Source organism: Gallinula chloropus (genome assembly GCF_964237585.1).
Source record: "Gallinula chloropus genome assembly, chromosome: 13".
NCBI lineage: Eukaryota > Metazoa > Chordata > Aves > Gruiformes > Rallidae > Gallinula > Gallinula chloropus.
In genome coordinates this window covers 20,615,565-20,641,692 of record NC_140098.1, presented here as the reverse complement: position 1 = coordinate 20,641,692, position 26,128 = coordinate 20,615,565, and the positions used below count along the sequence as shown (strand labels likewise).

At 52.7% G+C, this 26,128-nt stretch overlaps 2 protein-coding genes across 3 annotated transcripts in view; both read right to left on the bottom strand.

The window, feature by feature from the left end:
• Window positions 1-679: 679 nt before the first annotated feature.
• Window positions 680-9,057, bottom strand: SLC12A3 (solute carrier family 12 member 3; the record flags this gene model as incomplete). 2 transcript variants are annotated; one of them, XM_084270319.1, is made up of 26 exons in its annotated part: window positions 680-832; window positions 1,154-1,221; window positions 1,327-1,462; window positions 1,552-1,638; window positions 1,933-2,044; window positions 2,221-2,300; window positions 2,507-2,582; window positions 2,765-2,847; window positions 3,010-3,116; window positions 3,268-3,408; window positions 3,936-4,047; window positions 4,333-4,432; window positions 4,510-4,665; window positions 4,765-4,866; window positions 4,968-5,091; window positions 5,349-5,456; window positions 5,776-5,930; window positions 6,211-6,295; window positions 6,557-6,687; window positions 6,946-7,057; window positions 7,242-7,352; window positions 7,554-7,693; window positions 7,810-7,905; window positions 8,076-8,151; window positions 8,374-8,523; window positions 8,758-9,057. In XM_084270319.1, 26 exons carry the CDS (start codon window positions 9,055-9,057, stop codon window positions 691-693), a joined length of 3,090 nt encoding a protein of 1,029 aa, XP_084126445.1. In that variant the 3' UTR covers window positions 680-690. The 2 variants fall into 2 exon arrangements, with proteins under 2 accessions (XP_084126445.1, XP_084126444.1); XM_084270318.1 differs by having other exon boundaries at window positions 2,221-2,322; window positions 2,511-2,582.
• A 5,342-nt stretch (window positions 9,058-14,399) lies between these two features.
• The window catches only part of NUP93 (nucleoporin 93), a gene marked incomplete at its 5' end in the record, with an annotated part of 72,839 nt that continues 61,110 nt past the window's right edge, over window positions 14,400-26,128 (bottom strand). The window contains 11 exons of the mRNA XM_084269905.1: window positions 14,400-14,653; window positions 18,269-18,397; window positions 19,150-19,233; window positions 19,607-19,724; window positions 21,243-21,361; window positions 21,887-22,003; window positions 23,318-23,362; window positions 23,752-23,824; window positions 23,922-24,048; window positions 24,253-24,444; window positions 25,487-25,580. Coding sequence (XP_084126031.1) covers window positions 14,543-14,653; window positions 18,269-18,397; window positions 19,150-19,233; window positions 19,607-19,724; window positions 21,243-21,361; window positions 21,887-22,003; window positions 23,318-23,362; window positions 23,752-23,824; window positions 23,922-24,048; window positions 24,253-24,444; window positions 25,487-25,580 — 1,209 coding nt within the window. The 3' untranslated portion in view covers window positions 14,400-14,542. The remainder of the gene's footprint in view (window positions 14,654-18,268; window positions 18,398-19,149; window positions 19,234-19,606; window positions 19,725-21,242; window positions 21,362-21,886; window positions 22,004-23,317; window positions 23,363-23,751; window positions 23,825-23,921; window positions 24,049-24,252; window positions 24,445-25,486; window positions 25,581-26,128) is intronic.

Here is a 26,128-nt window from a genome sequence, read left to right as displayed (position 1 = left end):
TTGTACGATAGAAAAACTCTGTAAATTTTATTTTTCTACTGACACTTCTAATCCTGGTGGTGATTCTCAGTAAACTCTGGAAAGACTGAGGTGAGCGGAGTCGTGTGTTTGTCCTGCAGCGCAACAAGGGGACCCGATTGTGGCCCCGCATGGGGCCGGTTCCTCCTGCGTGGGGAGTCATCTCCACCAGGAAACCTGGTTCTGGTGGTTCATTTTGTCTCTGTTAGGAGCTGGACACGTGCCTGCAGCTGAGTGCCACAGCCCGAGCTGACAGCTTGCTGTTGGGGATGGGCTCAGTCTGTTGGGACCCCACAAGTCCCTGTCCCCGAGCCAATGGGCAGGGTCCCTGTGGCCCCACGCTCATTGCTGACCTGCTCCTGTCACCCTTGGATGGTGACTTTGCCCTGAGGGGGGTCCCACTGTCCTGTTGCTGCTCACAGGATAGAACCCCCTCACCCACCTGGCTCTGGCTAAACCCGAGGTCAGAGCAGTGCTGGTGCTATGGGGTCTGCGCTATTTTTTATCTTCTCTGCAACCTACAATGTTTGAGATCAGGAAAACATGCGAAAACAGGGTGTTTCCTGTGCCCACACACCTTCAGTGCTCCCCAGCACCGGTGTGAGTCCACTCTGGGATCAAAAACCAGCCTGAAAAAATTCACATCCCGACTCGGGAGGGATCCAGGAGGTTTTATTGGCAGTAAAAGGTCAGCACGTTCTCTTGGTTTCCGCGGGTGAGGATGACGGGGGGTCTCAGGTCCTGCGAGAGGGTCTCCAGCCAGGCCATGTAGAGGGAGCTGGGGCAGCGGCCCTTCCTGCCGATGGGCAGCGTGCTGCGGCAGAGTGAGGGGCCGGGTGAGGTGCAGCCTCCTCCGGCCACCTTGCCGAGCTCCAGCTTCAGCCCCTCTCTCAATCCAGTGCTAATTTGTGGGTTATTTCCCTAAACAGGGACAATGCCACCTCCTCCCCCCAAAACAGGACCGAGACTGGGTGCCTCGGTGCCCTCCAAGGGATTTTCCCTGCAGTGCAGCACCATCCCACCACAGTGTTTGAGTGTTGGTCCAAGATCCCTCCCGGTGCAGGGAGCAGGGAACATCCACAGGTACCCTTTCCACGGGGCAAGAAACGGGGGTGAGGGTGGTGCTGGCACCTACATGGCAATGAGCGCCGCGTCCCGAGAGTAGTCCAGCAGGATCTCGTTCAGCCTCACTTGTCGCAGCGACTGCGGAGCAAAGGGGGGGGGGGTGGAAAATTCAAAATTCTTTCCAAAAAGACCCAAATTTTATCTCCAAAGAAGGAGGTCCTTTGCGGGGGGCCCTGGGGCTACCTTGGCTCTGTTTTTATCAACCTCCTCATCAGAGATCTTCCAGGGACAGCCCTGCCTCAGCTCGTTCACCGCGGCCTCATCTTTGAAGCCGTCGTTGAGCCTGAAGGGAGCGATCAGGTCGTCGAACCTCTTGACGCTGCAAGACAAGCAGCCGGTGCTGGGAAAGGGGTCTGGGCGGGTTTGGGGGTGCTGGGGCAGGGAAGAAGGGAAAGGGGGGATGGTTACTGCTCCGGACGGGGTTTCTGGTTGATGTCGGGGAGGATGTGGACCTCGTGGAAGCCGAGGCGGAACTTGCTCAGCAGAGAGACGATCCTGCCGGGGGGAAAGGACGTGCTTTCCAAACAATGAGCGGGGCACGGCGGCTCCGCAGGGACCCATCCCCGGCAGAACCCCCCCCACCACCAGTCTCGGCTGGCGCGGGGCTTTACCCCACCCTGCAATCCCATCAGCTTTCGGAGGAGCCGGCCCAAAGCCCACAAGATCCCCCGATAGGGCAAAGCGCCGGGGGGCCCATGGGAAGTGGCTCTGGCCACCCGCTGTGGGGACAGCAGCGGTGGGCGTGTGGCTAAGAGAGGCTGCAGGGTGCGAGGGGACTCCAGCACTTACGCCTTCCTCTCCTCATCCATCCTGTTGATCTGCCCGCCAACAAACACCCGGATCTTGCACTTTCCCCACCGCTTCTTGCGCCGCAGGAGGTAGGGGATGAGAAGCGTGAGACCTGCCCCCAAAACACCCGATGGGAGACCTGGCGGTGACTCCATGGGCTCGCTGGGGATGCCCTGGTACCACTTGGCAAGGACCAAGCCCTCCCGGGCACCGCGATGGAGGTGCTGGGTTGGCATTAGCTGAACGGACAGACGGCAAAGAGCCGCGGCTGCCAGAGGTGAAGGTTACCTCCATCATCAAAGAGCCAGTAAATGTCGATGGTCTTCTTGCCCTGCTCGCTCTGGAAGATGGTGCTCGCCTGCTGCTCGCTGGCCAAGGCGGCGGGGCCTGCTGCCAGGGCAAGAGGGTCCCAGTGTCGGCGAGGGGCAGCGCTGGCCATGGGAAAGGCACCGCTTTTCCTCCTGGCCCCAGCCCTGCTCCCCATCACTGCTCAAAACCCACAGCCCTGCCTGCAAACCCGGCTCCCCAAAACTCCTCAGAGCCGGGGATGCTCCTGGGAACTCTGAGCCAGGACTGACCTGTGCCCGGGGCTGCTCTGCCACCGGTGCCGTTCTCCTTGGGGTGCTCCACTGTCTCAAACGTGGGGTTCACTGGGGAGGGAGGAGAGCATGGGCAGCAGCGCAGCACCCTGCTATCCCCACCCGCTGTGGTCCCAGCCCAGGAGTGACATCCCACCAGGACCCTGTCCTTTGCTTGGGGAGACGATGCCAGCTGGCAGGTTGTACAGCTCCAGCACGTCTCCAAGCAGCCCCGGCTGCCCACCGCTGCTTACCATGAGCCTGCAGCACTTGGGAGACGTTCAGCCCTTCCTTCATCCTCAGCAAGCACACGCCGTACTTGAAATCAAACGCGTCACTGGGAGGAGGGAGGAGAAGGCAGTTAACAGTGGCTGGATCACATCAGGTGGCACTGCCGGCCTGACCGGACCCTGCACACGCGGCCACAGCGTCCCCGCACTGGGGACACCACCGGGTGCCGGTGTCCTCAGAGGGGGCAGAGGAGCTGGCGTGGCCGTACTGCAGGATGCCCACGTAGTCCTCCAGGCTCTGCGGGGACGCCGTCCGCCAGTTCCTCTTGTAGCCCAGTGCCAGGATGTTGGGTCTCATCTTCCCAAGGCCAGCAGCCTGCGGCCAGATGTCCCCATCAGCCCCTTCCACGGGGACAGATGGATGCAGGGAGTGATGCGAAGGGGGTGCCCGGAGGATGGTCAGAGCCCCCTGAGCAGTGGTGGAAGAGGAGGGACCACAACAGCCAAGGACTGAGGGTGGCTTCTACCTGCATGAGCATTTGGACGCCGCTTCTCAGGTCCTCTGCCACCACATCTGTGTAGAAAGCCTTGATCTTCCTCTTCACAAGCCACTTAGTGTGGCCGTCTGTGGTCAGCCGGGACTCCGGCATCTTCTGCTTCCGCGGTCCCTGGGAGGGGGCAGGGGAAGGGGCATTGTCACCACCTCAGGCACTGACAGCCCTTTCCAGCTGCTGGTCCTGTCACCAAGGAGCTGCAGCTCCTCTTCCTAGGTCTTGGAAGCACCTCACGCACGGGCAGCTGCGCAGGGAGAAAAGCAGGGAATTGGGAGGGCCGGGAGCCGGCCCCCACCATGCCACCCCCCCCCCCCACAAGCTACAGAGGAGCTGGTGCTTGTTGCATCTCATGTCCCCCCATTGCTCCAGAGGCTTCAGGGCTGCTTGTCCTCTGAGCAACCATCTCATCCCACTGCATCTTTGCTTTGGCAATTAATCGACAAAGGAAAGTCATTAGCACATAGGGCCCTTCATCAATATTGCCTAATGAGCCAGAGCGGCTTCCACTCATCAGTTCATCATCCAGCGGCATGTGAATGGGCATGTTTCTGTCCCCACACTGTGAGCCCACCAGGACGCATCTGGATTTGTGGCTGGAGCCCCTGGAACAAGGAACCAACCGACTTTTGCAGGTGACTCACAATTAGGACGTTGCCACAGAGCATCAGGCTGAGGTTCTTGGTAAACGTCCCCACGAAGTCTACCAGGGCTGGGCGGAAATTGGGAGGGCCAGTCAGCACCAGGCACTGGGGTCTGCAGGCAGGAGAGACAAGGGGGCACAGGCTGGCACTTTGGAGGCATGGAGCCTCTCCGGAAGGAGAGCCAGCGGCAGCTGTGGGGACAGTCTTTATGATGGGACAAAGCCTCACTCTTTGGTCATCTTATATCAGATGAGACAAACGCATGAGCCACGCCATGCCCCAGGATGGTGGTGAGGACATGGCCATGGGCATGAAGCCATCCCATGTTTGCCAGCTGGGTGGCTGGCTCTGCATCCCCCCTCCCTCTGAGCCCAGCACTGCACCGAGCCGCCCTTGCCTGTAGTTCTTGATGTGCTCATCCACTTCACTCAGCCCCACCGAGTAGCTGAGGGCCATGTTGTACGAGCTGGCTTGCATGGAGGAGCCCCAGTTGACATCTACGTGGGGAAGACGGATTAGCAATGGGGCCAGATGCCTCCTGGGGCATCGCTGATGCCGAATTACACCCACGCACCTGGCTTTTTGTAGAGGACGTATCCCAGGAGGAAGATGACGATGCCAAAGGCAACGAGGGCCGCCCACCAGGTCAGCAGGAACATGATCACCACCGAGATGGCGGCCCCGAAGAGCGCGGCCCACTTGCTGTAATACCGAAAGGAGGGTCGCCAGCCTGCACGCAAACACACACAGCGGCCGCTGCCAGGACGGGGAGCCGGACGGGAAGCTGACCGCCGCACGGCGCAGCGCGGCGCGGTGTGGCACTGCCCACCTGGGGAGTTGGTGATGGAGGCGTGGAAGCAACTGAAGTTGATGAGGGCGTAGGAGCAGAGGAAGAAGTTGGAGATGATGGGGGCGATGGCGTTGAGCTCAGCTGCAGGGAGGAGGAGGAGGAGGAGAGTCATTGGCGGGGGGGACCAAGCCACCCAGCTGGTGGCAGGCAAACAGGAGGGTGCCAGGGCCGCCAGCACCTACCGATGAGGATGAAGCCAACAGCGATGACGTAGGTGAGCATGTAGCCGCGGATGGGCTCATTGTTCCTCCCGTAGCCCTTCCCAAAGAAGCCTATGAGAGGGTAGAGCTGGTCCCTGCAGAGACACTGTGGGGAGAGACACGTTGGGCACAGCGGGCAGTGCCAGGGATGTGGGACAGCAGCACCAGGAGATGGGATGGCAGCGCCGGGGAAACTCTCACACCCATAAGGTGAAGAGCTGAACTGGCTTCGTGCCTTCACCAACAGCATCCTCCTCCTCACCCCGGGGTGGCTCACAGCCACAAAGTCCCACAGCACTGCATGTCTCCTGCTGCTGGGCTCAGGGGTGGGAGCTGGAGGACACGAACAGGTCATCCCCCTACCTGGAAGACTTTGGGGGCTGAGACGAGACAGGCCAGTGCTGAGGAGAGGGTAGCGCCAAAGATCCCCGCTGTGATGAGGGGGCCGAATCCCGACACCATGCTCATGCTCTGCCCCAAAATCAGACAGTCAGGACCCCCATTGCATCAGCCTTTGCCCTGGCCCTAAGGGACTTCCAGTCCCCCCCAGGGACCCAACCTGCTGCCCTCAGCTCTCCCCCCTTTTCTATCAACACAATCTGGGTGGCAAAGCCCAGCCGTGTCCGGGAGTCTGAGGAAAACGCCCTCCCTGGTCCATCCCTGTTATGTGGGTGCTTTAACAGCACAGGCCCTTCCAGGATGCTGCAGGGGGATGCTGGGCATCGGGCTGTCCCAGGAAACCCATCCCTTGCCACATGAACCCAGCCAGGAGCAGGGGCTGGAGCAGCACCTGGTAGTAGTTGCTGAGCCCGTATCGGCAGCTCTGCCGCTGGGCGCAGGCGGTGAAGTTCCAGCCGAAGCCGCAGGCCAGTCCCTCACAGCCTGGTGAGCCCAGCACCACGCTGTCGTTCAGGCTGCCCGAGGCATCCCGGACCACACAGGCACCTGTGGGGACATGCAGTGCCCATTCACCTCCCACGCCGCTCCCTGGTCCCTGCCATGGGGCTGCCCCACTGCACAACAGCCGTGAGCGGTACCACGAGCAGTGTTGCCCACCCAGGAGGATTTTCCTCACCATGGGGATAGGAATGAGATGTGGAAACTGTGGTGCTCGCCCCAGGGCATCAGTACCAGCATTGGTGGCTTGCTCCCAGTTGCCACCCTGCCTCCTCCTCGGCCACCTGACTGTGAAACCACCCAGCCCACACAAGCATGTTTTGCTTACCAATTGTAGCGGAAAGCACCAGGTAGGACACAGTGGTCCAGAAGATGGCCATCAAGGTGCCCTTGGGGATGGCCACGGCAGGATCCTGTCCAAGGGAGTCAGAGAGAGATGTAAGGCAGCTTGCTGGGAGCAGCACTACAAGGGCATTTTAATCATAGCTGCTATACAGGGGAATTATAAATCCTCGCCACACAAAGCTGCAGAGCATCTCCCAGCTAAGCCCTCCTCAAAGGTTCCAGAAGAAATAAAATAGGCTCTAGAAGTTGGATCAAAACCAAAGCCCCAGGAAAAATTTGGGCTTGAACCCTAAGAAACGCCAGCTTGGACAGCAAAGTTCAAAACCTACCTTCAGGTCACCTGAAATGTTGGCCCCAGCCAGGATGCCAGTTGCTGATGGGAAGAAGATGGAAAACAAGCTGAAGAAGGAGCCCTCGGGTCCACGCCAGCTGGGCACGAAGTTCTGGGCAAAGATCTCGGCTGGGGAGAAAGGAAGGAGAGGAGAAACGTTTGGGGCCTCACAACTGCCTTTCTCTTGGCTGAGGCATCTCAGCGGTGGGTGGAGACACGCTGCTGGTGGTAGGCAACCCAGGTGAGGAAGACACAATGCACATAATGATGTGTCTTAGCAAGGAACACCCTCCTGTAGCAAACTTCTCCCTCAACAGCTGCAACAAACCGGGCTCCAGCAATGGGCTTGGACCTGCTGAGCACCACCCCACGCCATGGCAGACCCACCTCGGTAGCTGAAGAAGCCCTTCGCTTGCTTCTCGGCAGAGGCTGGGATCACCGTCCCCACCAGGTAGTTTATGAAGGAGACCAAGATGACCAGGAAGAACAGTATCTGCGCCTGCCAGACCAGGAGGAGACAGCTAGGGGGTCGGGGTTTGGGTACCAGCAGGGCAAAGAGTATGTTAGGAGAAACCCTGGGCTGTTGTTGGGGAGCTGTGGGCACCCTCCACTCCTCAGCTGAGCAGGGAGGACAACTCTTATCTGCCCAGGGGAATAAGGTGAGCAGAAGCCAGTGCTGTTACCTTGGCCTCCCACTCCATGCCGGCCAGGGAGATGCCCAGCAGCACCGTCACGGTGATGACCCCAATGATGCGGATGTCGTTGGTGGGGTCCACGATGAGAGAGTTGTGCTCCTGGGGAGAGGGAACCATCCACACCACAGAAATAACCCTCTCCCTCACCAAAACACCGGGACTGCCGCCCATTGCAGCGGCTGGGGGGTGATTATCTGTGGTCTGATACTAAGACAATTATTGATAATCAATGGAGGAGGCTGGGAGGGGACGGACACACACACGACAGGTCCCAGGAGACACATGGAGCCACTTTCTTACCTGCAGCAGGTCCCGGACAGTCTCGGCAAAGCCCACGGTGTGCATGGCCACGGCCACCGCGTTGGCAAAGGCAAAAATGAGTCCGATGGAGCCGCCCAGCTCCGGCCCCAGGCTCCGTGAGATGAGGAAGTAGGTGCCCCCTGAGGTGGCAGGAGCACCCTGTGCTGTCAGCTGCCTCACCCACAGATTTTTGGGGTTCCCCCACCCCTGCAGCCCATACCAGGAGTTTACATCCACAGGGACACACGCGTGCTACCTGACTTGACTTTGCCATTAGTGGATATGGCGGAGATGGACAAGCCGGTGATGGTGGTCACTGTCACGGACATCAAGATGATGAGCCACGTCAGGGCTGCGGGCAGAGAGGTCCCACTTTGGTCCTGCATCCTTCCCTGGCCCCGCAGCCCCCCCCAGAATCGCCCAGGGCTCGATGCTGCCAGCATTCCCGCTCCCTCCCCAGATGTTCCAGGCCACAGCAAACCCGGTGCCCTCACTCTGCCCTCCAGGCACCGTGGCACACACCAATTCCTGCCTGTGCGGTGATCCAGGGCAAACGCAGGTAGAGGATGACTCCCCAGATGTTCAGCATGCAGCGGATCTGTGGGGATGACAATAAGAGGGGGACTGGCTGTCAGCACATGGGTGCTCGGGGATGGCTGGGACCACCCCAGGTCTGCTGCTGCCCCGAGCTAAGCCCAACCTGCCGTGGAGGGCAGTGGGACTGTTCTCAGAGCAGATGCTTGAGACAAATACGAGGGGCGAGCACATCCCAGGATGGGGAGGGCAGGGGGAGGCTTCCCATGGGATGCTGCACACTCACCATCACACCTTTCACCCATCCGAAGCGGACAGGCTCCAGTGTGGGGGCTTTTCCTGGCTCCCCTGCCACCTCCTCCTCTAGCCCAGCTTCAGGCAGCCCGTTGCTCCGCTGTGGATCAGACACCGGTGCGTGGAGGCGGCCCGGCTCAGACTGTGGAGACAAGGGGAAGCGGGGTGAGGGTGGGAGGGATGACAGCAGCCAGCCCACCCTGCAGGGTGCAGCCAGGGCAGAGCTCCAGCTGTGTGCACAGCAGAAAACAGCTGGATTATTCCTCCAGCTTCTCCCTGGGATCGTTCTCAGTTTGGCATTGAGAAGTGGGAGACACGTGCCACGGCCCAGCCGTGGGGGACGCTGGCAGCACAGCACAGCCAATCCCCCCCTTACCTTGAGAATGGAGTGGAGATCCGCCAGCGATGGCCTCCCCCTCCCACTATCACCCACCCCCTTGCTGTCAGCATAGTGCTCGTAGGCAGGCACCACGTCCAGCGTGTTGTAGCCGAAGGTCCTGGTGCAGAGGGGGCTGCTGGAGATGTGGGTGGGGTGGGCGCTATCACAGCCGGGTCCCTCGGCGGGCAAGTGGGGACCCCGGCCACCCTCCTCCACAGCCAGGAGGGTGCTGATGGTGAAGCGGCCACTGCAGCAGGACAGGGCAGCCGACAGCTCTGGGACAGGCAGCTCAGCCATCACCCCTGCCCTGGTCCCCACCAACGAGGGATGAGGCAGAGAGGGGCTCACTGGCTTTATACCCGGCAAAACCGGAGCCAGGCGACCCGCACCCACGCGCTGCCGCTGCTACCGGGGGGGAAAGGAATTGGCTCGAACCACCCCGAGCTGGTCAGGGGAAAAAAATAGCTGGAAGGGCTATCAAACCTGCTGTAATTGGTACCACTGACTCCCAGCACTCGATGGGGGCAGCGATAACGGATTTGAGATTAAGTCCCAAGGACAGAGCAGCAGAGAAACACGGTGCTGAGATCGCCTCCGGCCCTGACCCAGGAACATTCAGTTCCCACTGGGATTTATTATGGAAAACAGCTGCAGACTCCCACACCCACTCACCCTTTTTCCTGGGATACTGCCCCAGAGCCAGCACATCCTATAAATCATCTCAGCTGCCCATAGTGCTGACCTAGGCTGGATGCAGGGAGGGAAATGTCCTCTTTTCTCCCGGTGAAACCAGGGGCAAGGGGTGGGAGAGATGCCCCTGCCTGAGGTCCTACAGTGAGGGGCTGGAGAGCCCCAGGGACAGAGCAGTGACAGCAGCAGAGGTGCCCACAGTCCTGCAGCCCCTACCCTGAGCCCAGGGAGGGTGAAGAAAGCTTCTCCCAACTCCCATCTCCCACTTAATACACCACTTCCACCCATCCCCACAGCAAACCAGGAGCTGAGGCCACACTGCCACTCAGCAGGCAAGGGCTGCGCTACTCTTCCACCCCTGCAGCTGCTGTCACATGTGCCTGCAGAGCAAAGATAGGATCGGCAAAGACCGGAACCCAGGGCTGGCAGTAAAACAGGAGGGCAGCCCATTGGAACTGCAGCTTCACCAGTTAATGGAAAACTGGGGCCGGCTGCCCTGGGGGCACTGGCTGCCTCCTGCCTTCACACACAGCTCAGAACCCGCTGTCCGAGGACTCGCTTCACCCCAGCGCACCGTCAGCGTGTGAGCTGACAACGGCCACAGTTGTGTAAGTCCCACTTACCTGGGAAGCCTTGGTAACACCTGGGCATCACAGCGCAAAACCCACCCATGCAGGCGCTGCCACAGTCATTCCCCACATCCAGCTTTGCCAACGGAGAGGGAAAAGCCTCACCCCAGCTCCTGGTGCAACCCTCAGACAGCGGCTGCCCCAGCCCCAGCCCACAGAGCAGCAGACTCACACCCAGCAGGAATCCCTTTATTATTTATTACCTCTTTCTTTCATTAAAGCCAACTCATTTGCCCAGCACAGCACTAATTACAGTGTCTCTGTGAAACCACGCGCGGGCAAAGACGATCCAGGTGAGACAGGAGGAATCCAGGCGCCAGGCGAAGAGCGAAGCGAGTGGTATGATGCAACCCTGGTGTAGTGAAATAGCCGGATAGTAGGATGCGCTTGTCGTCGGCCTGATTCACAACACCAGCTGCAGCAACAATACCGGGGCCATCCAGTGCTGGGAGCAGGAGAGGGGAGCTCCAAGGCACATCCCTGGGCACCCTCCCACCATGGAGCTGCTGCAGGGTGTCCCCTCGCTTCCAGGTGAGCCCCTGTGGCTGTGAAACACCTCGAATGGAGTTTGGCAGAGAACAGGGCGATGCTTTGCCCACAGCTTCTTACCACAGTGTTGTATTCCAACTTCAACAGCATTTTCACTGCCCTGCTGTCATCCTCTTGGAAGAGGGAACCTACCACGTGAGGCCACAGGAAGGACGTGGGGGCTCAGCACTGCAAACCCACCATGTGCAGCAGGACCCGATCCCTCAGCGCCACAGGGAAGGAAGCCTGGGAAGGGAACAGAGACGGTTATTGAGGCCACTGCCAGCAGTCCAGGCACTGGGGATCATCTCCCATCCTCTTCCAGACAGCATTTCCATCCCCTCCAACTTCAGCCCCAGACAAGAAACAGGACAAAAATGTCAGTGCAGGGACAAAAATGGGTGGGAGTGTTTGAGCTGTCCCAGTGCAGGGACACTGAGCAGGAATTAACCCTCTGGCTGGAAGGAAAGCAGGGTTTAAACCCTGGGGTTTATCGAGGTTGGGGAGACAAGCATCAAGAGGGTAAGAACAAAAGGGAAAGTCATCGAATTTGTTCTTTCTGAACAGAATTCCTTCAGCTCCTGCCAGGAGGAAGGTCCAAGCACCCTCTTGGATGAATGGAGCAGCAGTAGGAGGATGGAGAAGGCACCTCAGTGCCTGTCTGGAAAACAAAACAGGAAATTGAGGATAGGGATGTAGGAGCTGCAGGCCAAGGGGAAAGCTGAGCCCAGGCAGGCAGAAGCAGGACTGGCTGTAGGCAGCAACCCAACTGGACCCTGGGGTACCAGCACAGGCAACACCGTTCACAGAGAGAATATTGGAGAGGGGATAAAAAACCCCTGTGAACATCAAAGAAATCAAGCTGAGAAGGGGAGACCCAGACAGCAGCTCCATGGCCATGGTTCCGGGGACCCCAGAGGCACCCCTCCCCAGTGTGCTGCTTGCTGGTACCTGGGAAATCCACACGAGCTGGGTGTCTTCCAGGAGCTCAGGTTAGTTTTTACCAGCAGCCCCCGGATCACCCCCAGACAGAGCTTGGACTTGTTTTTCCCACTACTGGAAGGGTAACGCAGGGCAGGGGGTTATGAGGACTATTTCCCCCATAAATCCAGTCCACGCCAACCCAGGACTCATCTGGAGGATGTGTGGAAGACAAAGCATTCAGAGCTGCTCAGGGATGCTGCACAAGCCACACAAGCTGTGGAAAATGGACCAGGATAGCTGGGCAACCTTTGGGGGCATCTCACCTACCCAGAGGATCTGTAGTGCTGACTATTATTCCCAGAGTAGGAAAAGAGCAGAATTATCCTCAAGGTAGCCTAGAGCCTTCATCTGTGCTTGTTGCTCAGGCACAGACTTAGAGAGGGTTTGTTAGTCTATGCCAAGAATAAACCCAGCTCCGATGAACCACCAGAGCTCTGCCACAAGCCACACCTGGCAAACCCCCACCTGGCTCAGAGGCTGCTGTGCGTCACCACGCTCCTCAACTGGAGCCACGCAGGGCTGTCTGAGCACACCCAAGCTCCAAGCCAGGGCTGTCCAAGCAGACCCAAGCCTGACCAAGCTCTGACCTGGGGCTGTCTGAACAGACCCAAGCTCTTCATGCAGGATTAAGACTGAGGTAGCTGTCCCTGCGCCCTTAGCAGCTTGCTGTGGAAACGGGCGTTACTCCCTGTTGTAATGACGCCTCCTCTGAGTGGGCTGCCCCGAACACAACGTAATCATTGAACCCCAAAAGCCCTTCTAGCAGGTGAAGCAGTTGGAAAACCACAGCTGAGACTGCACATGACCAGAGTGCAGCAGGTTAACAAACACCAGGTATGAAGGGTTAACGAGCTCCCCTCTAGCAGCAGCAGGTCTGGCCCTCGGGGAGCAGAATGAACATGGGGTGGAAAGAAAACAGCAATATCAGGAACACTCCAGGGCTGCCTTCTCCAGCACAGCAATCAGCATCTACCTCCAGGCAGCACAGCTCTTATGGTCATGCAGAGGAAAGCTGGGTTTGCCAAAACCAGGCCTAGGCACAGAGCTGGAACCCGCCACTCTCGGGAACATGGATGAGCTGCAGCCTTCACAACCTGCATGGGAGCAAGAAGTCACAGGGAAATATCACATGACAAATATTTAGGTTCCAACTATCTGTAGCATCTCCTGTTACACCCACATCTCACACCTTGTCTGGACTGGGGCTGGGCTTTACCTTCCCAGGGCTCTCACTCCCTGGGGTTTGCTGCCTCAGTCCCCACACCATGGAAGGACCATCCTGGTTTCTGAAGTATAAAATAACTCAGTTTCTGCTTGGCTTAGAGGAGCTTAATTGAGGAGTGCTAGGAAGCATCTGCTGGAGCCATCCTCAGAGGGCAGGCAGGACAGAGGGCAACTCATTCGACATTTGGCATCAGAAACACACCAGTGAGGCAGCACAGCTGCTCGGCTGAGTGGGGACAAGCAAGAGACAGGAGAACCAGATCCTGCAAACAGCAGCACGAGAGCTGAGCCCCTGAGGACCAATGTCCCTGCACAAGGGGTGCAGAGGGAAGCATGGCAGGAAGGTGGCCTTCATCCCCCAGCCACCAGCAGATGGTCAGCGGATACCTGAGGACGGGCAGAGACTCACCAGCCTCCATACATGAGTGGGTTTGGCGGCAGGAGGAACTCCAGGATAGGGGACAAGTGCCAGCAGGAAGAGCACTAGAGCTGGGCTTGTCCTGCAGGCCCATGCGTGGGGCAATCCTGCTCCAGCCCAGGCCAGCTGCAGGGTGCTCTGGCTCTGCCTCCTACTTCTCTGTACCCTCAGGAGCAGCCGAGTGTTCAACGGAGACAGAGCAAGCAGCCTTTTCCCACAGGGACACCACAGAACCGGTAACAACTTCTTAAAAAGCAGCTTCCCACACTCACCTGTTGACATTGTGGTAGGGAATCGAGACTGTGCCCCCAGATAACTCACCCACTGCCTGTTACTTGCAGGCTGTGCTCCAGGTCTGTCAGCCTCAGCTGAATTCACCTTGGCCAGGGCCGCAACCCCAGGAGCCAGTTTGCTAACATAGGGTTGTGCAGCTCATGAGCTCTCCCTTTGCTTGTAACCACCGACATTCCTCTCATCTCATAGGATACCACATTCCCAGGGCTTTTGTGCCCATTTAATCAGCTCAGGACATTTTAATGCCCCTCAGGTTTCCCCAGTAAACCAACAGCAACATCCACCTGTGCCCAGTGCATCCATGTTTCCTTGCTTCTCCCAGTGAACTTGAGATGGGCTCATTCCAAACGCAACTGGCTAAAAACCCTCACACTGATCCCAAAAAATAACCTCTCTTACCAAAATATACCTGTTTCCAAGCCCCAGCAGCTGCTCCTGCAAAAGCCTCAGCAGAGCTTTAGGATGTGCAAAGTTTAAACCTCATGAAGTGCACAGGAGACTCCGCCACAACACGGAGCTCATCCGTGCCGTGTAAACACATGCTCCACACAAGACAACAGGACAGACAGACAGCAGTGTCACGTGTGTGGGGCAGTGCAAACAGGCTTGCAACATTTAACATGAATTCAGGAAAGAAAGTGAGCAGCCCTAAAACATCCAGCAAGCATTAAATCAAAGGTTTCTTTGCTTTCTCTTCTGCTATAACACCGCTCGCTCGCCTCCCTCTGGCAGCACACTGACTCCTTTCTCTGCATGGCCCACGACCTCACTAAGAATGATTTCCTAAATATAAACCAATTTAAAATCAAATGAATAAAAACATAAAAGCACACACAGAGAAAAAAAAACAAAAATTGGTGAAAATGAAAGTGTCAAAAAAACAAAGAGAAATCAAAGAAATTTATTTCCAGTCAACAAAAAAATACAGAATACAAAACAATACTGGTCCCACCCTCTGAACATACTAAGGACACACATGGGTTTGCCTCAACCCTGAGCAAAAAAAGCTTCTGTGCTAATTCATTAGGACCTCCATTTGCACCAGTCTTGCGTTGGTGTCTCCTGATGTTCTGTATGGGATCATTCCAGCAAATGTTATCAGGGCACGAGCTTGGGAGCGGAGTTGCTAAAGGAGAAAAAATAAAACAAAAGAAAAAGACAAAAATATAAAGTCCGGTTATTTTAGTGGCACAGAACATGCAAAGAAAGTGGAGTTAGAGGCACCTTAAAGACTTTGTTTCTTGGAGCTGCTCCCTGGATAAGGTACCCCTGTGTTAAACCAAATTATTTCCTTTCCCAACTGTTAAACATGTACTGACTCCCCTTTTTGCTCAAAACCCAAATCATCACATTCATTTAAAACCATTTTTGACATGGGGCGTTGCTGTGGTGCAGTGATCTGGCCATCTCTGTGTGACATGGGCTTTCTCTGGGCAGTGGGATTCCCTCTGACCTTGCAAGCAATAAAGCTGACCCTGCTGAAATGCAGCAGTAGCATCCGCAGAGCAAAAGCACCAGAACCAAACTGGGGTGCACCACATGTGCCCACAGGTCTCTGACATCACCTACAACACACCACCATCCTTAAAGGCTCTTTGTCCCCCCACACAGTGAAAGCAGGTGGATAAAGCCCAGTGCCTAAACTAACTGAACCCTCTCCTGGTGCACTCAACAGCTCCGTAACAGCCAAAGGAATTTGGGAATAAGCCAAGGAACACCAGAAGGCAGCGTGGCACATCAACATCACCAGGTCTCAGGAGTCAGCAGCAAAACAGAGCCTGACCTGACTGCTAGAAGCTCAGGCATGGTGTCCCTAGCTGGAAGTTAACACTGATGTGTCGGCTCCTTAACAAGGCAGCCACAAGACAACTCATTCACTCCAGGCAGGGTCAGCCCTTCTTCTGACCTGCTTCCCACCCGGCTGCACCGTGAGGTCGTGTGATTCCAGCTTTCAGCAGAGGTCAGAACAGGCAGCAGATGAAAAAGGCACTTTGGAGACACCTGATTATTTAGACTTAAAGTGTTAAGGGGCAAAAACCTCTCACCATGACTGAGGGGAAAATATGAATTACTGAGGAGCAGGGTGAGTTACTGCTCCTGTCACCTTTCCACCAGTGGAGATACCAGGGCTGGACTATTTTTACAAACCAAAACACCACGACTGGCTGCAATACCTGGGAAGAACGACCAGAGGTTTGCAGAGGTTAAAAGCAGCCTGGAGCTCTAGATGTTCTACTGGCTGTAATTACTGAGGGAATGTAGAGTCACTTGCAACTTAAAATAAGACTACAAATAAATAAAAAAGAATTCCATTCCCTTCCTGACCTAATTCTGCTGCCAAGATAATGCCCTTGGGCTGCTCCAGAGAGTTCACCACCCTGAATCGGGGCAGGGAATGTACGACATTGCTCAGCGTGTCCTCACAGCATCTGGGTCAGGTCAGTCACCGCAGCCGCGGTTTCCGGCACGGCTCGCTGCAATCTCTGCCTAAAATCTGACAAAAGGGATCAGGCTGTGTGGGACAGGACTTTGCTCCCTTGTTCCCAAGGCTAATTAATGCAGATACAGTAAAAATTCCACTGCCAGGGCCGGAACTGTGTGGGCCAAGCTCCCCCCCCACCCCACTCCTCACCCACAATGGCAGGATCCCAACTCAGGGCAGTCAGCGGGTGCCAGCGCTCAGCACCTGGGGCAAATTCAAGAGCTGCACTGAGACTGATCCAGGGGACTCCAATGCAGAACAAACAGCCACTATCTCGTGTTTTCAAATCCTTCTGATGAACAGAGCGATCTGAATCTGTCTGCTCTGGCAGGTCTGGAGAAGAACCAAGGATTTCAAGGAGCTAGTCAAGGAGAGGTCACTTCTCGCTTGCACTGTCTACTGGGCAATGAGCCCAGATTGTTAGAGCTTCTGGAAGAGACCAATTTCCCCTAAAACTTGCTTCCCTGTGGAAAAAGGAGAAGCTGCCTCTCTCCCTGTGATGTTTGAAAGAACAATTCCTGCTGAACACAGCCTGCAGAAGTTCACAGCTGCTGGCTCTGTTCAGGTGAACAGGGAGATTTTGCTGAAGGAACACATCTCTCCCCTCATTCAGGATGCCCTCGTTTCTTCCCACTGCTAACATCCCCTGAGTAGCTTCCCAGACTGATCCCCTGCTCCCACAGCCTTGGAGGAAAATCTTCAGGGTAAGAGAAAATGGGGAGCAGAGGCTGAAGCTATCCTTACCCTACCTTCCACATGTGCATGCCCGGTGGCTTTCTGCACGTGCAAATCTTCAGGCATCCAGGAGCTACAGGGATGTAATTTTATGTCCCCTCCTGCTAATCCTCTCTTGGGAGATTCAGGCCTCCTGCTGAAGTTAGAGTCACAGTTCTCCTCTCCCACCACCCCGACTGTAGGGACACAGCAGGCACTCCTGCCCTCCAATCTGCAACTGCAGCTTTTATTGCACACTGCAGAGAGATCCATGACTCTGCATCTCCAGCACCACAGACACCCTGCTGCCCTGAGATCCTGCTGCAAGGGGTGAAGCGTGGGTAGGCACAATTTAAAACCTGGAAAGAAGACAGCTTCCAAGGGTTTCCAGCAAGGTGTGAGCTGATCTCCACCACCCTAACAGTGCCAGAGGGCACAGTGTGTTTAGGAGGCACACTCATGCTGACACGACATGGTGCCATGGCAGGTTACCTCTGCACAACCCCCTGCCAGCAAAGCTGCTGAACCCATCGTCAGTCAGCCCAACAAGCTTCGGCAGGTCACAGTGTTCACACTGAGATGACACTGGGCAGTGTGACACTCCTCTGGGGATGGTAAGTGCATAAAGCACAGGACTGAAATCCCAAATCCAAACCAAACATCTCACTCAGAATGTGAGGAGTGAGGGCTGTTTGTTCAGCACCAACCTTGTGACCACGCAGTGAGCAGCAGACTGTGCTAGCCTGGGACTGTCTTACACGTGGGATTTGAGGCAGGAGAATCTCGAGCGGCACGTGTCCTTCTCCCAACAGCGGTGCTGTGAGGCAGGATCACATAGCTCACACACAGACCGTACCCCACAGACACAAGACTTAAGCCTTTCATTTTCTGATGCAGTTTAAAACTGCTAAGCCTTTTACTACCAATATTACAACTTACAGATGAAGTGTCAGCCATTTAAACCAGGCACCACCAGCTCTGCTGCAGAGGCAGCACAGGCAGACACCGCTACAGCCATCCACCATGTGAATGCGTTCGAGCATCTTGGTGCATCACCTGAGGACACTTTGAAAACGTCAGCCCATGTCACCATGGACATGAGCCAAGGAGAGAAGTCAGGGAAGGCATTGCTTCTGTTGACCAGTTCTGCACAGACAGGGTGCTACCTCAGATGAAAAGAGGGGAAATGGGGTTTTTGGAAAGCTCAGTTGTCAACGTGGCAGCACCAACCACCCGAGAGACACTGCACTGTCCACATCTGTTAGCTAGTTACCACCCCACCAAGAAGCGAACTGAACGCTTGCTTCCTCTTGCCAGGAGGTGGAAGTGTAATATATCTTAATTAGCTCAATGCCATCCACAGCAATATCCTCTCTTTACCCAAAGCTGAAGTTAGCTGAGACTAGCCTCAGGACTAAGTAACTGAATAAGCCAGCTAGTCAAAAGCAAAATCCATTAGAGATTCACAGCCACTTAAAACTCAATCCCTTGAAATCAGGGGAAAAGTGAAGTAGGCAAACTTGTCAGGGAGGATTATCCTCTTACCGAGTCTCTGTCTTCCATTACACGCTGGGGTCTGGCGGGAGTGGCTGGGCTCGTGCCTTTGATCCTCTTATACTGGGTGAATAAAATATTCATGGTGGCAAGCAGGACCTCGGATAAGTTGTGCCTGATCTGCACAAAGAAGGGCAGAAAGATAGACTGCAGTGAAGAGCAGGCTGACAGAATCATTACCCTTGCTGTATGGTGTCAGAGAACCAAGCAACAGTAGTGATGGTTGGTATTTCCTCCTGTGACAGTCCAATGTTGGCAGCTACCCTGCTGTGACTGCACCACCTGGCAGAACACCATGCCCAGTTTTGAGACAGACACCTTCACGGTTGATAGTAACGGTCAGGATAAACCCCACAGTACCCAACTACACTCCAAAGCACACAAATACATCCAAGCACTGCCTGAGAGAGAAACATCACCCTCCAGGCACAGCCTTTCAAGTGCAGTAGTAGCCTTTCTTTATGCTTCATCTGCCAACATCCAAATACAGGAGTTGTTCTGATGTGGAGGGAAGGAAACGCCAGACCCTACAAATACCCAGTGACCATCAGGAAGAACTAAGCAGTGCAGCTCAAAGTTTTCAGTATCCCAAATTCTCAAATCAAAGTTGCTCAGTTCAGAGAGATGGAGATCTGCAGGTGCCTTCTGCCAAACACAGGCAGGACTTCTGGGCAGGGAATTCCAGCACTCTGAAGAGCGGCATGGAGGAGAAAAAACCCAACCCCACAAGCCAAGAGTCCACTTGTACGAATGCAAAAGAATTCCACCCGAGTTCCCCGTTTAGGAGGAAGAACAATGAGATGACAAGGCTTTAAGATACTTTTAACAAAGCAAAAGGGTTTTGGAAGCTAAACCCAAGAGGTGTGACTTACTTCATCGCTAAAATTCCGGAAGGCAGCGACTCTCTCCTCTACGCAGTCCTGGCTGAGAGGTACAAGCTTTAGGTGTTCAATAATCTTCAAAAAGAAAAGCAGGGATCCGAGTAAACAATCAGCATCCCACCTACCATATACTAACCAAGGGTATTTTTGAAGGGTGAATGCAATGCTCCTGGATTCCATTCAAGAGAAATTAATTTCACTGCTATCTGTTGGTTTATCTCTTCACTTAATTGAGGACTGGGAATATTTAGTTCCATGCCTACCAAACAGCTCCAGAAAGATCTTCCCAATTATCAAGCAACAGGGAAGAAACCTGTTTTTAAAATTCCAGCAGCATTGCAGCACCTTCCAACTCATTAAATAGATTTTAAGTGATGCTATGTGAGACATTCTGGGCTTTCGAGGGCATTAGGAAAGCTGCACTTCAAACAGAAGTCTTGGAACTTACATCAAAGGCCCTGTCAATGTGACCAGCGTGATATTCATCAAAAAACGTGATTAAGTCTAGCAGAAGGTAGAACGTGGAGTCAATGGATTTCTTTGCACTTACTCCCTGCGCTTTGTACCTGAAAGAAATCAGTTTACAATTTTATTGTGCAGAATGGTAACTATTTATACACGTGCTCTGGCAGTTTTTGGAGGCAGAGACATCAAGCTCAAGGACAGAAGGCATAAAACAAGGGACAGATTAAGTTTTCCTTAACCAGGAGGCAGAATTTTCACAGGTTGTGGCCTTAAAATACTTTTATTCACTTGTTTTCCATCAAATCCACTGTTTCCTTTTAAAAGTCTGCACTTCCCATATTCACATGGAAAAGAGGGACTGGCAGGGTAAGCGTTGTACACGCGTGTTTAACACGCTGCTTTACAGTGGGACGACTCTCCAGCAAGAAGTTAAAGTCCTAAAACTGGATGAGAGGCTTCTGCATGCTCTCTCTAGCTACATCTGCAAGGAGATGAAGGTAGGTAACAGCAAGAGTAGTGGTGCTGCGGAGGAGAAAGAAGGCAGATAGTGTCTGGGCTGCTTCTGCTGGGTGTCTCCCCTCGTCTGAAACCCTCACAAGGCCACAACCATCACAAGAAAGCCCTGTGTTACATTTATGTGGCAAGAGGATGAGCCTCTTGGCTTTGCAGCTGTGAAGGTTCACAGCCGAAGCAGTGTTATCGAACAGCAATATTCAGTGCTCTCGTACAGATCAAAGGAAGAAGCAAAACAAAGCCCATCACAGCCTCTGGTGAAGCTCAAATCCAGGTTTAATTCTCTCTGCTACCAAACAAATCTCTCATCATGTCAATATAGCGCTGATTTCCGCCCGGTCTGCAGCCTAAATGGAAGCCAGGCCAACCCACGGAGTGACTGGCAAACACCACTTGTCAGAAGGAAGGCAGAGGCCTCTGACCAAGATCAATACATTTCCCTACTTGCCTTCCCAATTTGTGAGTGCCAGCGAGAGTGCCTGGTTGGTTTCTCTTCCCTCCCCAGCAGAAGAGCTGCTTTCACAGGTGCCCACATTCCGCTCTCACAAAAGTATCGACTCGCCCACGGCAGCCGCTGTGCCAGAAGGCGATGGCTTTAAAATCCCCAAAGCCATTTTGGAATTACAACCCTGCAGAAGAAGCAGGTTATTCCTAGGGGACTGGACCACTCTGATCCTTGGGGTCCCTTCCAATCCAGACCATTCTATGATTTCTAACTTCCAGCTGCTAACAAGCCCTGAGCACTGAATTCTCAAACACAGATCCTAATTAACACAGTGACATTCCTTCCAGTTGCTTCTGTTTCTCTTTTTCCAACACCATGTGGCACTTCCAGATGAAGTCTGCTGGTGACATCAGCCACGCACACACCTCAGTTCACACTTCCTCTTTTAGGCAGGGAAATAAAGTTTTCAGGCAGCTACCAAACTCATGGCTTCACAGTTACAACCTGGAGTTACCAGTCTCAGGGTTGTTTGTAACAAGTGAACTGCAGGTAGTCAATACTTCGCTGTGGACACTGCAGAGCAGCCAGCAGAAATGAATGAATGTAGAATGTTCAGGATCTAAGACCTGCTGACCAGACAGGTGCCCAGTAAATCTCTTACCTCTCTGCAATGGAATGGGCCATGTTCTTCAACCGCTCCTTGTTTGACTGAGGAGTGCCCATCTGGGGAACAACAGGACTGAGGAGCTTGTTCATCAGTTCTAGAACTTTGTCGGGGTTCTGTTGGTGTTGAAGTTAATGCACAAATAAAAGGAGCATGATGGGACTCAGTGTTTTAATCTCATAGGAAAAGCAGGAAGGCCTCCCTCCCATAAAGAGTCAAGATCACATTAGCTATAAGCAACATAATGCTGCTGGCTTGTGGAAAAAAAAAAGTATTTCCCCCAATTTTCATCTAGAAGAGCAGCTATGGTTGTACCCACTGTTATTTCAAATATATTTCAGAAGGAAACAAGAGCATGCCCAATTATTTCAGACTTCAATTCAACATCTATGAAACTGGAAGAGCTCACTCCAGGTAAATAACTTCAGACAGAATGAAATCATGCGTGGGGTGATCTCTTCTTCAAAAGACCACACTAATCAAGAACCAGGATGGCAGCAGCAGAAATAATCTGCTCAAATAAGGGCAATTCGATGGCCAAGATGAAATTTAACCTCCTAATCACAGTGAGAACACTTGGAAGGAAAAAAAAAAAAAGCATGAGGCAAGTACATATCTGAGGTAGCACACAGGATGGTTACCTTGGCGAGGTCATAGAGCTTTGCAGCTTCTTCAAACAGCCCTTTATTTTCCGCAGCAGAAGCCACTTTGTTAATAATGGGCTTTGTGTCACTTGTAAACTTGTCTATCACTCCAGGCTAAAGAGAAGAGAAAAATGACAGGAGGGAAAGAAGAAGTGAGAATGCTGAAGAACTGAATATTCTGTCAATTAGTATTTTACACGGTGGATGATGAGTAGAATGGCCACATTTCCACAGCAAAGTGCAACAGAGACAGGACAAAATCCCAAAGAGCTCTTGTGAGAGGCTTTTTCCTAAAACACAGTGAGCACCAAGACCCCTGAGGTTTCTAAGGTACTCAAAGTGACCCAGATGACAGGTCAAAACCAGGATTATTTTCATCTGCTAATGATGTATTACAGAGGAGAGGAAAACACAGGCAACGGCAGTCTCTGAGGGTGCTGTTTGCCAACAGTGGCATGGCAGGCTGCAAGTGAGACCTTACACTGACAGCAGAAAGCACCACAAGGATTTTAAACAAAGCAATTAACACAAGTAAGACAAGGAAGTAGTCCAGGGTATCTGGAAGGGGTTTTAACAGTAATACTAAATCACCTAGGAGAGTTTTAAAGCTAGGATTGGTGGCTCCACAACAAAGACATGGAAGAATACAGTCACATTTAAAAGGAGCTGAGTAAAAGGCAAGAAAACAGGATTCCCCGCTAATGGCATCTTCTAAAAACTATCTATCTTACAGAGAACTGTGGAAATATTTGTAAATATGACCAAGTTGCCTTAATCTCACACACACAATTTCAATGCTTTTAGAGTAACAGAACAACATCAAAAATCCTGCCAGAAATAGCCCCCCCCCCTTTTTTTTCCTGACAGCATGAGCCCTAATCTTAAAATTAAGATTTAAACGACTCTGGAGTCTCCTTTACACAGAAAGGTTCCAAAGTTGCTGCAGCAACTGCTGAAAAGCTTCATTGATTATCTAAAATTTTAATCACTTTCATGCACCCTCCTATCTCCAGGTGGAACCTTAAGGTTTCCTTTTATCTTCTGACCACAGAAGCTGACATTTTACTTTGAGATTACTGCTTTTACAGCAGAAGTAAGATCCATCACAAGCAAAACCAGCTGATCTTTGATCCAATACTTACCCTCACCTATATGGAGAGGATGGAGAAGTCTGTCTGTTAGCCCTTGCTGCCTCAGTTACAAGCATTTTTAATGGGCTGTAACACATTTCTCCTGAGGCCTACGTTACCTGATGCCATTTGTTTCTCAGTTACATTGGCTGTCCACAGGGACATGATTTGCCCTGCAGTTCCTGCCTCCTGTTAAGGCAGGTTAGTGAAAAACAGAGCCTGACAGCCTTACAACTGGTTTGGAAAGCACACATAGTCGGTACTTTTTCTGTAAAATAAACATAAATTGACAACTCACCTTCCTACTACCATCGTTTTCCAGCTTTCCAAGAATCATATCAAACTATATCCATGCAGGTGTAAAGCAGGAAAAAAGGAAACAAAAGCAGAGAGATGAGTTGCACGTATTTCACAACATATTTACTCAGTACAGAGATGCAGTCCCGGATAAGTTAAAAACAGGGATTGATGTCAAAGCTATTTGTATATAAATAGTAAGGGAAAAGATGTGATTAAGGGTCTTAAACATTAGGTCACTGTGAGATCTCCTGTCATCCAGGTCTGCATCAGGCAGAACAAGTAAACAACCATGTGAGATTGTCCTGCCTAGTAAGGATTGCAATGAAGAAATGAACTTTCACAGAATTGCAGATGTTGGAAGGGACCTCAAGAGATCGAGTGCAACCCCCAACTTCAGTTCAAGCAAGGAACACAATCTGAGGCCAAGCCTACCTCTCTGCTTTCAATTACTAGTTCACCAACGCAACGTAGAAACATATTCTCTCCTTGGCTGTCCTTCTCATTCCTGCAAGAGACAGGGAAAGAAGATGGTACTCTTGTTTCCCCCAAAAGAATAGCTAAGCAGTAATAACCAGGAGAAAATTCTAGATGTTAGCTCTTACCTGAGGAAGTAGAAGTACTGCAGAGCTTCCCTGGGATCGGTGGACTCAAACTTGCGGGTGTAAAGCATCAAAAGGCGCACAAAATTGAGGCGCCTGACGCCAGGAGGGTCCCCAGCTTCGTGGCTCACTGCAACAGCAGGAACAGCACTGTCAGCACATGGAACACCAGGAAACAGCGCTCTGATCTTCAACCCACATCAGGCAGAGCTACGACCCAGAGCTCTAATGCAGCTAAAACCATTAACTTGGATCAATGCTGCTTGTTTTATCAATTACACAGCGGCTACACCAAAAGCATTCCCTTATCACCAAGGAAATGAGCAGGACTCACATAGCTGAGCGCTCTGCCCAGATGATTTGAGGAGCATTTTTAACTCAAACAGGACCAAGGCAACGTGAACAGCGTGACAGCGCAGGCGCTCCGTCCGGAAGAGGAAAGCAATCGCAGCTTCAAACTGTGCTGTCAAGAACAAGACTTGGAAGTAGAGGAAAGGCTGCTGGTTCACTGCAAAATGGGATTCACCTAAAAAAAACCAAAGCAAAACACAAAACAAAACACCACAACACAGTGTAAGTGAAAGTGATTTTGCAACCGGAGATCTTCCCGTCACAGTTCATTACTGTTGTTCTAATCACTGCCAACAGCAATAAACCCCCCAGATAAAATGGAATACTTAATCACAGCGCCAGTGGCTTGTCTGTAACTGTTTCTCTGCAAATATATCATGAAAGGCCCCAGCACAAAGATGTTTTCAGGAAGCAAAAGAGAATAAAGAGCTGCTCAAAAAAAGCTTACTCATTTCTTTCTAGACAAGGAACCATCAGCTCTGACAGACTGCAATAGAGTCTTTGAAGACCACAACTTCTTGCCTTCATTTACAGTTAGGCCAAGTGGTGCAAAAAGCATTTAAAGCTAGGATTTTCCTGCTTGGTGACACCACCAGCAGTTTATGACATCTCTTTTCCACACTTTTACCTGGATGTGAGCAATGCTACAAACCAGACGTCTGTGGAAATTACATTCTGTGTTTTGACCAGGTCAAGCGACCAAATTTTGACTGAACAGAAGAGGATTACAGGTAAAGGTACTCTTTCGGACTGAGGATGTTCCTAACATTTTCTGAAGTGGAAGGAACTGTAATTTGGGTCCCCAGAAAGTTACTAGAAACAGTAATTTAAGGGAAAGGATGAACAACAGATGCTCATGGAGAAAAAGCCTTGGGAATACGTGTCTGCGTTAGGTAACGATTGCTCTTCTGTTCTGGAAATCCTGCTAAAAGACCATAGCATATTTATGGAGTGAGAGAGCAATCCCTAGTTTAGTATGGATAAAGCACAAGAGGCAGCAGCACTCTTCCCAGGTGAACATTCACTCTCTGAATTGCTGGGAACAGACATCTCACTGTAGTCTGCCGTCACTCTAGGGAAGCAGGCTGTCTGGGAGCACCTGAGAAACGCCCGTTACTCGGAGCTGGAGTGTTTCACATGGAGTTTGTCTAATAGCAACGGGAAAGCGCCCTAAGCAGGAAAGCTGAGCACCAAGTAACACGTCTCTGGTTTCTTACCATAGTCTTCTAGCAGCTGCTTCTGGAACTGGGATAACGTTAGGCGGTCTTGTGGAGAACTTGAGCCGTCATCATCAAAACAGACTTGGTTCAGCTAAAAAATGCATCAAAAAAGAAGCAGCACAGATTTCAACTCCACCTTGTGCAGGGAAAGGACTCAGAAGACAACTGTTCCCTCCAGAGCACCTCCTAAGATTTGACCAACAGGCCAGAAACTAGTCACATCAAGCCCATCCATTACTTGGAAGCAAAGATCTCAAACAGCAGAAGGCCATGATGTAAACCCAGGGTCCTTCTGTATCTGTCCACGCCATCCAACTCCAATGCTGGGACTCTGAATATCACTGTTATGTTGCTTTAACAAATGAGGTGGTAACCACTTTCTGACAGTTGGGTACTGACCAGCATCTATCACACCCCAACCAAAACTGTAAGGGCTCTGGACTACTTTGGCAGCATCTTCTTCTGCCAACTGACACTAACATTTCAGCCATAAGCCATCCAGAAAGGAAAGTTCAAAGGCACCTTGCTGTAGAAAGCTGAGAAAGATCAGTGTCAAATGAAGAACCTGACACTTCTAAAGAAGTGTCCCCAAACGAACACCTGGCAGTATAGAGGGTCATGGAGAATCCCTGGGACTTG